Source organism: Megalobrama amblycephala, linkage group LG18, assembly GCF_018812025.1.
Source record: "Megalobrama amblycephala isolate DHTTF-2021 linkage group LG18, ASM1881202v1, whole genome shotgun sequence".
NCBI lineage: Eukaryota > Metazoa > Chordata > Actinopteri > Cypriniformes > Xenocyprididae > Megalobrama > Megalobrama amblycephala.
The window spans coordinates 32607257-32623601 of NC_063061.1; the positions used below are offsets into that span (position 1 = coordinate 32607257).

General features: G+C 35.5%; 3 protein-coding genes across 6 annotated transcripts in view; all 3 read right to left on the reverse strand.

Moving 5' to 3' along the window:
• Positions 1-1148: 1148 nt before the first annotated feature.
• Positions 1149-16345, reverse strand: part of LOC125253154 (oocyte zinc finger protein XlCOF26-like) — a 44939-nt gene continuing 29742 nt past the window's right edge. Inside the window, exons 1-3 of one of the 3 annotated variants that reach the window (XM_048166966.1) lie at positions 4726-4884; positions 4123-4242; positions 1151-2555 (exon numbers count right to left, since the gene is read on the reverse strand). In XM_048166966.1, coding sequence (XP_048022923.1) covers positions 1507-2555; positions 4123-4180 — 1107 coding nt within the window. In that variant the 5' untranslated portion in view covers positions 4181-4242; positions 4726-4884 and the 3' untranslated portion in view covers positions 1151-1506. Of the gene's footprint in view, positions 2556-4122; positions 4291-4725; positions 4885-16345 lie in introns of those variants that run through there. The other 2 variants (XM_048166962.1, XM_048166967.1) reach the window with 2 other exon arrangements.
• On the reverse strand, positions 6808-9671 carry LOC125253157 (gastrula zinc finger protein XlCGF8.2DB-like). Its single transcript, XM_048166976.1, has 3 exons — positions 9406-9671; positions 8534-8650; positions 6808-7873 (listed from the first exon to the last, which is right to left on the reverse strand). Exons 2-3 carry the CDS (start codon positions 8589-8591, stop codon positions 6858-6860), a joined length of 1074 nt encoding a protein of 357 aa, XP_048022933.1. The 5' UTR covers positions 8592-8650; positions 9406-9671; the 3' UTR covers positions 6808-6857.
• LOC125253158 (gastrula zinc finger protein XlCGF8.2DB-like) lies at positions 11841-16258 on the reverse strand. 2 transcript variants are annotated; one of them, XM_048166978.1, is made up of 3 exons: positions 16114-16258; positions 13549-13668; positions 11841-12865 (listed from the first exon to the last, which is right to left on the reverse strand). In XM_048166978.1, exons 2-3 carry the CDS (start codon positions 13604-13606, stop codon positions 11859-11861), a joined length of 1065 nt encoding a protein of 354 aa, XP_048022935.1. In that variant the 5' UTR covers positions 13607-13668; positions 16114-16258; the 3' UTR covers positions 11841-11858. The 2 variants fall into 2 exon arrangements, with proteins under 2 accessions (XP_048022935.1, XP_048022934.1); XM_048166977.1 differs by having other exon boundaries at positions 15990-16255.

Consider the following 16345-nt stretch of genomic DNA (forward strand, 5'->3'; position numbering starts at 1 on the left):
TCCACAGTGTGAGCACTTTTTCTCTCCAGTATGAATTTTCTGGTGTCTTTTTAAAGCATGCGATGTAATGAAGGTGTTCCCACAGTCAAAGAACATATAAAGTGTTTGGATGTGAAACTCTTTCCACACTGAGTGCATGTATAAGGCCTCTTTCCATTGTGAATTCTCATGTCTCTTAAGGGCTGATTTATCTGTGCAACTCTTTCTAGACACAGATTATTTGACTCCAGTTTGTGTGTGAAATTCTTTTTCTTTGAAATGACTGTTTCCATCTGCAGTCAGATTTCATGCAGCATAAATGTCAGAATGAAAAGCGGTAGTGGTCGGTAACTCACATCCTTTGACAACAGCGCATCCGTGCTTGAACTTGAAGTGAAAAATACTTTTGCCAGTTCACACAGTTCTCTGCTCTGATCAACCTTGCAAGAAATGTTCTTTGCATCCTGGCCACGAGTGCACCTTCAGAGAGAACATTCAGCCTTTGTGGTCGTATTTTGGAGGAGAAACATTCAGTACCAAAACCATCGTAAGTCAGCAACACTCTGTTCTTGCTTGGATGTTAAAAAAGATTTCATTTTGCAGTATAGCTAGTAAGCCAACAGTTTTCGTCCATTTGTATTTTTGGCTTAACCTTTAGTTTTGAGTGACAGATGTCGCATTTAATTTAGCCTATTTTTTTTATTTTTGACAGTATCATAAGACAAATAACATATAAAAAGTCTTGTATAGCCAACAATTTATATTTGGAGTGTCTATTTACACCAAGTGCAAATAGCATCCCTTGTTGACAAACATTATTTACATTAACTCTGCCCACCAATGTCTGGTTTGGCCACTCAAGTTTTAAAAAAGACGCGTGGAATTTGGCATTATCAATGGCGCAGCAGTGAGTGAGGCTCACAGAACTGGCTTTTAACGCAATCAATGTGGGTTCGAATCTGCCTTTTGCCAAGCTTGCATTTATTTTCAATAAAAATTAAAATGTTCTAAAAGTTGAAATAAACGGGGAACAAGTTAAATCATATTAAAAGTGTTTATTGGGTACGGTTAGGGGAAGGTGTAGGGAGGGTTTTTATTCTTGCAATAAGGCAGCATCCATTTAATAATTTTAATAAAATCAATCAATTTTTAATCAAAAAAAAAATAATTACACTGATATTATTGCACCATGTTAATGTACAAAAATACTGAGGTGCAAATAGTATCTGCCAATATAAAGTATAGACAGCATCTAATTACTACTCATTGCAAAGAACTGATACTTTTACACGGTGTAATTATAATCCATCACTATTTTCACCTAGTGTAAATAGCATATCACTAAGAAAATGCTGCTATTGTCACTTAGTGTAAATAGCATCTATTGCAGATATCGCTGCCATTTTTATTTGTTATCCCCATATTTCAATAAAATAGGGACAAGTGTTTGAAGATCAGTAAAGTTGAATCATATCATTATAAAAAACCTATTACCTGTGATGTGATGTATCTGAACATGAGCATTTGCTAATTAGACAACTTCGGGCATGGTTTGTTCTTATGCGTCTGTAGATGAGATAATCGGCTGAAACTCTTTCCACATGAAGAGCACTTGTACGGTTTCTCTCCAGTATGAACTCTCTGGTGTAATTTTAAGTTGCTTGACATAACGAAGGTCTTCCCACAGTCAGAGCAAACATGAGGTCTCACACCAGTATGAATACTCTCATGCTCTTTTAAATTTTGCAGTCGTGAAAAACTCTTTCCACAAAAAGAACAAACGTGAGGCTTTACAGCAGCATGAACATTAAGGTGTGTTTTTAAGCCTGATGCCAAAACAAATGTTTTATCACACTGATCACAGCTGAACGACTTGACTCCAGTGTGAGAGAGCAGATGAGTGTTGAGAACGCTTTTGTAACCGAAACTCTTTCCACACTGAGAGCATGTATATGGCCTCTCTCCAGTGTGAGATCTCATGTGCACATTTAGGTGTCCTTTCTGAATGAAACTCTTTCCACAGTAAGTGCACATGAATAGATTTTCTCCAGTGTGAATTTTCATGTGCTTATTTACATCCTCTTTGCGAATGAAACCCTTTCCACACTCAGAGCAGGTGAACGGTTTTTCTCCAGTGTGAATCCTCATGTGGTCATTTAGGTGTCCTTTATGTCTGAAACCCTTTCCACACTCAGAGCAGGTATAAGGCCTCTCTCCAGTGTGAGATCTCATGTGTCTGTTAAGGGCTGATTTATCTGTGAAACACTTAAAACACTCAGAGCAGTAGGACAGTTTCTCTCCAGTGTGTTCTCTTATGTGTTTGTTAAGGGTTGATTTATATGTGTAAGTCTTTCCACACTCTGAGCAGGTGAAAAATCCTTTGATTCTCCGAGATTTTCCAGCTTGTTTTTGTGTGAAATTCTCTTCAGTATTTGAAACAACTGCATTTCCATCTTCATTTTTGAAATGATGAAGTTTTTGAAACAGATGTTGTTCGTCTTCATTTTTATATGTCAGTAGTTTTCCATCTTCATTTGTGAAATGATGGTGTTTGTCTTCATTCACTTCCATTGGGTCTAAAATCAACATTAAATTCCCCAAATTCAATTAAAGAAGGCAAATGAGAAACAAACAAATAAAGTTAATTTTTACTTGAGAATCTAGTTTACTATATAATCCACTAGTCTCTAGCTTAGATGTATTGTTATATCCTCCTAAGAACCAGAAATATAAGATTTTTTTCATGTGAATTTAGTTTATGTCCTTACATTGTTAGGAACATAAGAAACTAGAGCTGCACGATTCAGAGTAAATTATCAGGAAAAATTTTTTTGAAAGTGAACTAATTCTTTAAGCCTTTGCTCAAACAAAGTTGCTGTATGTCCTCCATTGTTGTTTTACGGTGACTTTCTTCTTCTTAATACACCACGTAAAAGAATGATTTGATACACTATTTTACTTTATGCAATATGTGTGTAAAACTGCCATAAATTCTATACAACGTAATTATTTGCATATTAATGTGTTCTTGTTGAAATATATAATGAAAAATATAGGGTGATAATGGGAGTAAAACCTTGACAAAATTTTTATATGAATATCTCATATTTCATAGGAATGTTGCTGCTATATAATTTCTTTCCCCATTAACTTCTTGTGTCTCCCCAAAATGCTTGACAAACGCCATAACGTTTCTGTTTGTTTACATCAATTTCAAAATTACTCGGATCTAAATGATACAAAAAGTTATATTTCCATAAGTGTGCTAAATTTGTACGGAAGAGGATTAGGGCCAAACAATAATAAAAAAAATAAAACCATCTCGAGATTAAAGTTGTTAAATTGAGAAAAAAGTCGAGATAAAATGTTGAGAATAAACTCGTTAAATTACGAGAAAAAACTCGTTACATTTCGAGAAAAATTCGAGATAAAATGTTGAGATAAACTCGTTAAATTACGAGAAAAAAATTGTTAAATTTCGAGAAAAAAGTCGAGATAAAATGTTGAGAATAAACTCATTAAATTATGAGAAAAAACTTGTTAAATTGAGAAAAAAGTCTAGATAAAATGTTGAGAATAAAATCATTAAATTACAAGAAAAAAGTCATTAAATTACGAGAACAAATTCGTTAAATTATGAGAAAAATATCGTTAAATTTCGAGAAAATAGTCGAGATAAAATGTTGAGAATAAACTCATTAAATTATGAGAATAAAGATATTAAATTACGAGAAAAAATTCGTAACAACTTTTTTCCTCATCATTTAATGAGTTTATTCTCAACATTTTATCTCGACTTTTTTCTAGAAATTTAACAACTTTAATCTCGAGATGGTTTTATTTTTTTTATTATTGCTTGGCCCTAACCCACTTCCGTAAAATTTGATCATTCAGTCAATGTCAGTCATTTTTTAAAGACCAAATAGAGGGAGTTGAAACCTCCAAATATTTCAGTATCTCTGAAAAGCCCTAAATGTGCTCTTTACAGGACACTCAAACCTAAAACGTGTGACATGTATGTTCTCAGAGAAATTTACTAAAATACAGAGGAGAAAAGGCTATGCCTGGCACTCAGGAAGATATGTCAGTTTCCATCTTAATGTTCCTCATCAGTCATTAAAGAGAACGAAGGAAAACACTAACCTATTTGTTCCTCTGTATCTTCTTCTTTTATCCTGCAGGGTTCTTCTTTAATCTCCATCTTTACAATAGTATGTCAGTAGTTTCTCCTGGAGTAATTCCTCCTGCTTGATTCTTCTTCTCCTGTGGGAAGATGGGAATATTCCCCAGCATTTAATCTCTCATGAACGGCTGTGGGAGGAAATAAAAATGAGTGAATTGTGGTCGTTGTTGCTCATTTAGCAGATGATCATCACACTTACAATCACTCTGGATTATTCAGGTTTAAGTGTTTTCCTCAAACAACTGTTAAGAAACAATTCAACTCCTCTAGCTAATATTTATGTTGTTGCAGTTGTTCTTACTTTATGATTTACTTACATTGAAAAATTTGTGTACCGGGCGTCTTTACATAAAATGAAAACACAGCTCATAATCCCCACAAATTGTAATTTGAAAAAAAAAAAAAAAAAAGTAAAAATAGCGAGTTTACGTTTCACAAGCGTAATGTACAACATCCGTCGGTTAATTTCGAATAATTTCTTTGTGATTCACTAAGTGAACTGACTCCTTTCATCATTTAGATTTAGATTTATCCTAATAAAATGATAAAATGAATATACTCACGTTGAAAAACAGCAGATTTAGAGCAGAATGAACGGCTGTGTTCCACTTCTCGTGTTTACGTTCCCTTCCCTCGCTCACTTCTCTTCTTCTACTAGACTCGGATGTGTGTCATTGCTTCGGTTGCACGAGCGCCCTCTACTGGCGGAAACCAATTCCTATTAAACTACTGGACCTGTTATTAATAAAATGTGTTAAAAATGAGGTTAAAGATATAGAAATATTTACCTTAAAAACTCCAGAACTCAGTTCTCTCCGAGCAGCTCAATGCAAGTTGTCTGAATTAGATTTCTCGTAACAAAAATAAAATCACAGTCAAAGGTACACTGTGTAGCTTTTGGAGCTTAATAAACAAAACTTAATTAGTCTTGCAGAAGAACATTGTAGCCAGAGCTACTTCTCTCTGTTTATGTCTGAGGAGTCACACAGGTACTCGATTGGTTACTCCGCGGCAGTTGGCATCCTGCTGTCTAAAATAGTCAGAGGATGTTCAGAGGATCGAGACAACACAAAATCAGCTTGAAACAAGAGTTCCTTTTTTATTTATTTATTTTAAAAACAAATTGCTTGTAAAAATACAATTGCAAACTGTTTAGATTTATATCAAAATCAAAAACATGCAACAGCTGAATGAGTCCAGAAGGTATACAATTGCAAACTTTTTAACCAAATTTCTTGTCAAAATAGAAGGTATAACCACAGTGTAAGAACTTAAATAATATGAACCTTATTTCATAACTACTAAACAGCAGCTGTAAAACAAGTATGTCACTGCTAAATTGCTACAGACACATTCACTTTTCCTGAGCAATTTTATCTTCTCTCAGTGATGTATTTGTCAGAGTCCATATTATGAGAGGAATCACCTCTTCAAATCAGAATGAGCTGTTACCATAGACTGTAAAAAGGCTGTTACTGCTATTGGTTCATTAGCAATGCTGAATACAATGTTAAACCCTTTGATTGAATTTGATTTAATGTAAACTACTAATATATACAGTTGCATGCAAAAGTATGGGAACCACTTGCAGAATCTATGAAAATGTAAAAATTTAAAATAAAAGAGAAATCATACAAAATGCATGTTATTTTTTTTATTTAGTACTGTCTCAAGTAAGATATTTTACATAAAAGATGTTTACATATAGTCCACAGCACAAAAAAAAAAAAATTCAAAAATTCAAAAGTTTGGGAACCATTGGTTCTTAATACTGGTGTGATTACCTGGATAATCTACAATGGGTTCAAACATTCACTGATGCTCCAGAAGGAAACATGATGCATTAACAGCCGGGGGTGAAAGCTTTTGAACAGGATGAAGATGTCCAAATTTTTCTTATTTTGTTGAAATATCTTTTTTTCATTTAGTACCCTTCGGAAGCAACAGAAGATACTTGCATGTTTCCCGGAAGACTAATTTCCAACTGTCCTTAGTGTGAAAAGATGGATCTCAAAATAAAAGTCACTGCTGGAAAGGGTTCAAATATGCAGAAGATGCTGCATAACTGAATTGGATTTTTCTGAAGAACAGAGCTCAGTTTAACTGTTCATAACAAACAAGAGAATCACAAACAACCATCACAAAACAAAACAACAGTCGTAGATCATCCAGGTAACCACACACAGTATTAAGATCTAAGGGTTCCCAAACTTTTGAACTGGGTCATTTTAATAAATTCAGCTATTTTTTTGTCTTGTGGACTATATGTAAACATCTTTTATGTAAAATATCTTACTGAGAACAGTACTAAATAAAAACATGCATTTTGTATGAACTCTTATTTTGATAAAATAATTCACGTTTTCACAGATTCTGCAAATGGTTCCCATACTTTTGCATGCAAACTATATACACAGCTCTTGAAATTAGGAAACCACTCCAAGTTCAAAAAAAATTTATGTTAAGTGGTCTCTCATTATTTAGTTCATTCTTATTTCTCATAATTTCACTGTGCAGTAATTTCAATGCAAAAACGTCTTCAATATCTTAATGCATCACACCTAAACAGCTAAAAGAAGTTGTTTAAAATATGGATTATGATTTGATGGACTATTGTTGCCACTTTTACACAAATGACTCATATGCACAATTAATGAATATAATTGAACTTCACAAAGAAACAAAACACATTCCTTCACAAATCAGTTTTAAGGCAATGCACTAGTTTTAAGAAATGGATCTTCTGATGAACTTTGCTCATTGACATCTTTGGGCAACATTTTCTCATATGAGTCTGTAGATGAGAAAATTGGGTGAAACTCTTCCCACAGTGTGAGCACTTGTGCGGTTTCTCTCCAGTATGAATTCTCTGGTGCTTTATTAAGTTGCCCATTGATGTAAAGCTCTTCCCACAGTCAGAGCACATATGAGGGCTCACACCAGTATGAAGACTTTCATGCTCTTTTAAATACTGCGATCGTGTAAAACACTTTCCACAAAAGGAACAAATGTGAGGATTTAGAGCAGTATGAATTTTAAGGTGTGTTCTAAAGTTTGATTCATGTACAAATGTTTTATCACACTGATCACAGCTGAATGGTCTCACATCAGAGTGACGGCTCAGATGATCTTTGAGAGAGCTTTTGGATGTGAAACTCTTTCCACACTGAGTGCATGTGAACGGTTTTTCTCCAGTGTGAATTCTCATGTGCACATTTAAGTCCTCTATGTGACTGAAACTCTCTCCACACTGAGTGCATGTATAAGGCCTCTCTCCAGTGTGAGATGTTATGTGTCTTATAAAGTTTGATTTGTGTCTGTAACTCTTTTCACACTGAGAGCAGGTGAACGGTTTTTCTCCATTGTGAATCCTCATGTGCACATTTAAGTCCTCTTTGCGACTGAAACTCTTGCCACATTGAGTGCATGTGAAAGGTTTTACTCCAGTGTGAATTCTCATGTGTCTCTTAAGGGCTGATTTATGTTTTAAACTCTTTCCACACTCAGAGCAGGTGAAAAATCCTTCAACTCCAGATTCTCCAGCTTGTTTTTGTGTGAAATTCTCTTCAGTTTTTGAAATGACTGCATTTCCATCTTCATTTTTTAAATGATGAGGTTTTTGAAACAGATGTTGGTCTTCACTTTTATATGTCAGTTTTCCATCTTCATTTGTGAAATGATGGTGTTTGTCTTCAATCACTTCAATCAGGTCTAAAAGTCAACATATTAAATTCAATTTAAAAAAAGGGCAAACGAGAAACAAAGAAATAAAGTTCATTCTTAATTTTATCTAGTTCACTACCGAGTTTACTAGTAGATGTATTATTTGCCAGTTTTCATCTTAAAGTTTTAGTTCCCCCAAAAATGAAGTTTCTGTCATTCCACCCTATTGTGTCGCTCCACATCCGCAAGACCTTCGTTCATCTTCAGAACACAAATTGATATATTTTTGCTGAAATCTGAGAGGTTTTTTAATCTTCCATTGAAAGCAACGAAATTACCACACTCAGGTCCAGAACATCGTTAAAATTGTCAATGTGATTACGGTGGTTCAACCTTAATATTTTGAAGCAATGAGAATACTTTTTTGTGCGCAAAAACAAAACAAATATGTCTCTCCCCTTCATTCTGCTATGCTGTTTATGTTGCAGCGCTTCCAGGTTCTGCGTCAGAACTATACTGATGTAGCCAGCCAATACTGAGTCAGTGTTTTTCTTTCTATTGGGGATTAGAAACCTCTTGGATTTCATTAAAAATATCTGTGTTCCAGGTGTGGAACAACATGAGGGTGAGTAATTAATGACAGAAATTTCATTTTTGGGTCAACTAACCCTTCAATGTTCCTCATCAGTTTTAAAGGAAAACACCAACCTATTTGTTCCTCCGTATCTTCATCTTTTATTCTGCAGGGTTCTTCTTTAATCTCCATCTTTACAATAGTATGTCAGTAGTTTCTTCTGCAGTAATTCCTCCTGCTTGCTGCTTCTCCTGTGGGAAGATGGGAATATCACCATCATTTAATCTCCCATGAACGGCTGTGGGAGCGGCTTCACTGACTGAAGGTGTTTTCATGTTATTAGATTTTTACCAAAATTAAATTTGTACCAAGGAGGCATTTTGCCCAACAGGTGTCTGACAAAGCAAGTCAATAAATAATAATTACAATTAATGGGAAATATAATTATATTTTCCTTAAATAACACATACTCCCTAATCTACAGGCCAATCTCAAATCATATATAACTGTGATGTTCTACAAAACAACAAGCTTTAAAACACTTTTTTTCTTACTGCTGAAAAATTGATCATTTACAGTGAAATCCGTTTTCTTTTAGGTACGTCACCAGTGAGCTTCACTCTAAATTGTTTATAAATCACTCTTTTGTCACTGTAGTCCATAGTTGTAACAAAAATGTGTATTATTGACTTTATCTAGTGGTTATTTTGGGGAAAACAGTAGGGGGGCGTTTTATCTCACTCTATCCTGATTTATAATTAAAAACGCTTTCATTGATTTATACTCGTTTCATTTATTACATAAAATGAAAACTCAACTCATAATCTTCACAAATTGTAATGTGAAAAAAATCAGTAACGAGTTTACGTTTCACGAGCATAATGAACAACATCAGTCGCTTAATTTTGATGAATCTGTGAGTAATTCACTAACGTTAAATGGACCGATTCGTTTAGTCCTTTAGATTTAGATTTCTCCTACTAAATGATAAAATGAATGTACTTACAGTCTAAAACAGCAGATTTAGATCAGAATGAACGGCTGTGTTCCACTTCACATGATTATGTTCCCTTCCCTCGCTCACTTCTCTTCTTCTACTAGTCTCGGATGTGTTTCATTGCCTCAGTTGCACGAGCGCCCTCTACTGGCGGAACTCCCGGGATGGGAATTCTTTAATTTTAAATACAGGCAAAGTTATAAAGTGAAAATGAAAGTTGCTCATTCAAAGAGATGCCAAGATATAACCGATCAAAAAAGTTAGGAGGAAGCATTGTAATTAAAATCTGGAATGAAACTCTTTATCTGTGATTTCTCACATGGAGATTATTCCTTTATGAAAATTTTTACACATTTTTTTCATGAAATTCTTTGTTTCATGAAAGTCTGTTCATTACATTAAATAGCCCATTCCTCAGCTGTTTTCTAAAAGGTGTTATTACACATGTTCAGGTTGTGCTGCCGTTGCATTTACACTCTTTCAACCAGCAGGTGTGAATCATTCAAAAAAGCTCATTTTTTAATTAGCTCATTAATTTAAATTACACAAATTTTTAGGCTACAACAACCATGATTTTTTTATTTAGATACATTAATAGACCGTTTGTTGCAGCTCAAACGTGGCATGAATGCAGTTACACTGCAATTACAATTACATAAATAATGCCATTAGAATAATTAGTTAATAATGGGTATTAAAGTGATAGTTCACCCATACATGAAACTTTTGTCATGATTTTCTCTCCCTCGTGTCGTTTCAATCCTGTATGACTTTCTTCTGTGGAACATTAAAGAAGATAATTTTGAGAAATGTATTTTTTGTTCAATGGAAGTAGATGGTAACCAAAAAGTTTGGCAATCAACATTCTTCAAAATATCTTCTTTTATATTCTGCAAAAGAAAGTAAGTCATGCAGGCTTGAAATGTGATAAAGGTCTTCTGAGGTGAAGAGATTTTTTTTTTTTTTAAATCCATATTTAACAAGTTATGAAGTAAAATATCTAGCTTCTGCCAGACCGCTGTAAGACTGATGCCGGAGTGCCTGGACCAAGAAAGGGCTACTCTTTGAGAAAACAAAGGAAATTAACATTTGAACTCTCTCTTGCAAAATTTGCATCCCCATCCGAGACTCAATCACACTGAGTTAATCACACCTCACATCTGCCTTAATCTACATTTCCTTTCCTTCACCCCCTCTCTTCTCTCTACATGCAGAGATGACCTGAAATTCACCCAAAATCTATATGGTTTAATGTGAACAATCATCACAGAATGTTATAGATGTTTGGTATTGTTTGAAGTGTCTCAGTGCACCAGTGGTCTCATCTACATGGAAGTAAACCAAAGGTATTAAAGGTTTTAAGAGTTTAGAGATACTTTGGTTGCAACTGCCCCTTTCCCAGGGTCCTTCATCCAAACCTCCTCCTGTTCCACAGCAAGGTGCGAACTCCCTGGGTCTGTGACCCTAGTCAATGCAAATTCTGATGCAAATTGTAAGTTCATTCCCCACATTGGGGGATGTTTTGTCTTGGTCTGAGTATTTAAAGAAATGTTGCAAAAGGCTCGGGGCGACTCTGTATTCAGATGAGCCTGCATTGCTGAGTGTCCAGGACACTCAGCAATGTGTATTTTTCTCCATTTCTGAGCATTTGATGTTTTGTATTGATCATCTTTGAATTGATTATGTAATTTGCATGATACATTTACCTGACTATTAAATTGTCACATTTGATTTTATTCTTACTCTGAAATTATTGACTTCAATAGATTACGATGTATCCATTGTTACCGCAAATCTGCGTCAGGTTAGTAACGGACAGGGTTAAAAATGTGAAAGAATGGTTCAGAGAGCATGAAGAATCATTTTCACATATGAATTGGCACCTCTGGGTCCTTAATTTCATTGAAAATCTTTGGGATGTGCTGGAGTAGACTTTACAGAGTGCTCAACTCTTGCATTATCAATACAAGATCTTGACCAAAAACTGATGCACCTCTTGATGGAAATAACATCACAACATTTATTTCTATCGAGAGGTGCATCATTTTTTAGTCAAGATCTTGTATTGACAATGCAAGAGGTGAGCACTCTGTAAAGTCTCCTCCAGCACATCGCAAAAATTTACACTGAGGTACACATCTTGACATTGTCATCCTGGAATATGGTCATGATACATCTAAATACATGGTTGTTTAAGAAATGAAAAGCTAAACACTCCATCTTTTAGGGTTAAAAGTACTGTTGCCAAACATATAACATGCTAGAAAAATAATAATCCCTATAATAATGATCCATCCATAGATCATCTTAAGTATTTACCTATTAAAATCCTTTTTTTTTGGCCGGGCAGTGTATGTATTATGATTTAATAGACTATTGTTGCCACTTTTACACAAATGCACAATTAATGAAAATAACTGAACTCCACAAAGAAACAAAACACATTCCTTCACAAATCAGTTTTAATGCAACACACTAGTTTTAAATGATGGATCTGAACATGAACTTTGCTCAATAGACATCTTTGGGCAACATTTTTTCTTATGAGTCTGTAGATGAGATAATCGGGTGAAACTCTTTCCACAGTGTGAGCACTTGTGCGGTTTCTCTCCAGTATGAATTCTCTGGTGCTCTTGTAAGTTGCCCATTGATGTAAAACTCTTCCCACAGTCAAAGCACATATAAGGTTTCACACCAGTATGAATACGCTCATGCTCTTTTAAATACTGCAGTAGTGAAAAACTCTTTCCACAAAAAGAACAAACGTGTGGCTTCACAGCAGTATGAATTTTAAGGTGTCTTCTTAAGTTTGATTCAAAAACAAATGTTTTATCACACTGATCACAGCTGAATGATCTCACTCCAGAGTGAACGTGCATATGCTTTTTCAGAATGCTTTTGGATGAGAAACTCTTTCCACACTGAGTGCATGTGAACGGTTTTTCTCCAGTGTGAACTCTCATGTGATCATTAAATTGTCCGTCCTGAATGAAACTCTTTCCACACTGAATGCATGTATAAGGCCTCTCTACAGTGTGAGATGTCATGTGTTTTATAAGGTTTGGTTTGTGTCTGTAACACTTTTCACACTGAGAGCAGGTGAATGGTTTAACTCCATCGTGAATTCTCATGTGCACATTTAAGTCCTCTTTGCGACTGAAACTCTTTCCACACTCAGAGCAGGTAAATGGTTTTTCTCCAGTGTGAATTCTCAAGTGTCTGTTAAGGGCTGATTTATGTTTTAAAGTCTTTCCACACTCAGAGCAGGTGAAAAATCCTTTGACTCCAATTTTTCCGGCTTGTTTTTGTGTGAAATTCTCTTCAGTCTTTGAAACGACTGCATTTTCACCTTCATTTTTGAAATGGTGAGAATTTTGAAACAGATGTTGTTTATCTTCATTTTTATATTTCAGTTTTCCATCTTCATTTGTGAATTGATGGTGTTTGTCTTCATTCACTTCCATCAGGTCTAAAATCAACATATTAAATTCAATTAAAAAGGACAAATGAGCAACAGAGAAACAAAGATAATTATTTTAGCGACATCTAGCGGCCCTTTCGAAACAAACAGAGAAGCTACGGTGGCCGTCTGACTGACACAAGACAAAGATGTCGTCGTCTGAAACAGCAGAGTAGGCAGTCAATCAATGAGGTTTCTAATTACTTCTCACAAAGAACGGTCTCTACTTCTAATAAACCACATGACTGCTTCTGCTACTACTACTACTTCTTTGTGCGTGCGTGTTCAACATAGTGACGATGCAACACAAATGATTTAGAAGAACAACATAGTGACTAAAAATGCTCTGTAGACTTTTTGTCCATTTAGGGCTGCTGTAAAAACATGTTGCATAAACCCCACCTTACATGTTAGGGGACCCGCGGTGTATGTAGATAGATAGAGCTCATTCTAAGGTAATAAAACAATTTTTTTGTAAGATGTTTATACACCACTGAAAACATAGTTATGTATATTATATTGCATTTCTGTCAATAGATCCTCCCAAATTGTACACATTGCACCTTTAATTTAGCACAACTCTACTTTGCTACAGAGTCTACTCGTATTTAGTTTTAGATGTATTGTTATTTATCAGTTTTCATATTAATGTTCCTCATCAGTCATTAAACAGAATGAAGGAAAACACCAACCTATTTGTTCCTCAGTGTCTTCATCTTTTATTCCACAGGGTTCTTCCTCAAACTCCATCTTTACAATAGTGTGTCAGTAGTTTCTCCTGGAGTAATTCCTCCTGCTTGCTCCTTCTTCTCCTGTGGGAAGATGGGAATATCACCATCATTTGATCTCTCATGAACGGCAGTGTGAGCGGCTTCACTGACTGAAGGTGTGAATTGTGGTCACTGTTGCTCATTTAGCAGATGCTCATCACACTTGCAATCACTCTCAATTATTCAGGTGCACATGTTTGCTCAAACAGTCGTTCAGAGACAATCAGTACACATCTCGCTGGACCTGTCTGCTGTTTTTGACACCATTAAACACCAAAACCTCCTGCCAACCCTCATGACAAAAGGCATCTTAGGAATGGCACTTCAGTGATTCAAGTCTTACCTCTTTTTTTATGGTCGTGGAGGGGTGAGGTGTCACATTTGATTCGATTGCCTGATCCGAACCTGAGTTTGATTGCTCTCCCCCCACCCCACCCCTGCTGGACTGTGTTAAAAATATAATATTTTTTTTTGAACCACAGTGCATTTAAATCATCAAAGCAGCACCTTTTTCACCCTTTGCTAGGTAACAACGGTGCAGGAGAAGGTGACAAAATGCAAAGTGTTTGTTTCTAAAGCTTCAGAACATAATGGCACTTGCATCTATCTGCCGCAAATGTACTGCAAATGCTCTAAAGAACATGGGAGTTCAGCAAAAATTAGATATACATTCTTTCCTTGCAGTGCATCGGTCATGCTCGTCAGGAATGTGAGTCAAACACACACACATATTTATCAAAACATATGTCAGTAATATCAGTTCACTTCCGCGATTTAGTATGATTGCATTCATATCAGCAGTGAACCGTACCGGTTCACGTCATCCAAACGAACCAAACTCTTACGTTAATTGACCCTGGGTGTGCACCAAAAGTGCTAGTGTGAAAGCACCCTAGGTTGCAACATCTAGCTACTGGGGTGCCTCTGGGCTCAGTGCTTGGACCACTTTTCTTCTCCATCTACATCCCAGTTGAAAAAAAAGTAAATTTCTATAATGTACTAAAAGTGCTTTATTTTCACGCACCAATTTTTTACTTAAAATACTAAAAATTCTTTAGTTCTTCTTAAGATAATCTTAAGAACATCTAAATGTGCTCAACTGTGCTATTTTGAGACATCATGAAATATGAACTAAAATATGCTTTTAATATACTACCTCTATATTTAAAAAATGTATTTAGACACCACTTATAGTACATTTGAACCCATAGTGTACTACAAGTCGTAACTAAATATATTTTTTAAATACAGAGATAGTTTATTAAAAGCACATTTTAGTTCATATTTTATGGTGTCTCAAAATAGCACAGTTGAGTACACTTAGATGTTCTTAAGATGATCTTAAGTAGTACTAAAGAAGAATTTTTAGTATATTAAGTACAAAATTAGTGTGTGAAAAAAGAGCACTTTAAGTACATTATAGAAGTGTACTTTTTTTCACCTGGGCTGTCATGCTTGTGGTCTCAGCCAGCCCAACACTTCATCACAACCTCTATGTTCAGATAGGTTTGTCAACCATAACTCCATCCAGGACAGCCAGGAACCTTGGATTTATGATCGATGAGCAGTTAAACTTTATAGACCACATTGATAGAACTGCTTGGACCTGCAGATGTGCCTTGTACAACATCGGAAGTTCAGGCTCTTCCTATTGGAGGAACACAACTCCTTGCTTAACCATATTGCTTAACCTGATATTGCGGAGTTCAACATGTTCCTGGGTCATTTTTTTAGTTGATCCTGGAACAACATTCAAATCAACCAATCAGATTTCAGGGACAAGTTTACAGATTATGTCAAGTTTAGGCTTCAAATCATGAATTGGTGCTTCTACATCAGTGTTATTCATCTATCATTTCCCTCTGGTTTTTGGGATAACTTTTGGGTAGGGTTAGGTTTAGGGGTAGGAATAGGGTTAAGATTAAATTTTCAGACTAGGATGTTGTTCCAGGATCAACAAAATATGTTGACCAAGGAACGCATCTAACTCAGCAATATCAGGATGCCTTACATATTGTTGTTGCCCTAATGCTAAAAGATGAGCTTGAACTGTTCTCCTGGCTTTACACTTGAGTTATGATTAGTCAATTGCTGTTATTTATAGCTTGTAGAGAATTTTAATATTTAATTTGCATGATAAGTTTTACATAATAGCTTCTCAACACTGTTAATGGGGATGGGAAGGGGGGTTGTGGTTTTACAGAGGGGATGTTTTTTGTCATTTTATCAACAAGGGTGCCAAATTTTAGCCCTGCTTATATATTATTCATAATTAAAGACTCTGTTTACCAGGTTTCATTTGTTCATTGCATAAAATGAAAACACAACTCATAATCTTTACAGAAGAAACAGTCAGTACTTACGTTTCACAAGCGTAATGTACATCAGTCAATTAATTTCTGAGTGATTCACTAAATTAACCGACTCGGTAGTCTTTTGGATTTAGATTTCCCCTAGTAAATGATAAAATAAATGTAGGCTACTCACAGAATGAAATACGACAGAATTAGAGCAAAATTAACTGTTGTGTTCCACTTCACATGTTTAAACGCCCGTCCAATCCCTCGCTCACTTCTCTTCTTCTCATAGACTTGGATGTGTGTCATTGCTTCGGTTGCACGAGCGCCCTGCACTGGCGAAACCCCAATGATGGGAATTCTTTAAATTCCTAACAGGCAATGCGTCGCGGTATAAATAGAAAATGAAAGTTGCTCATTCA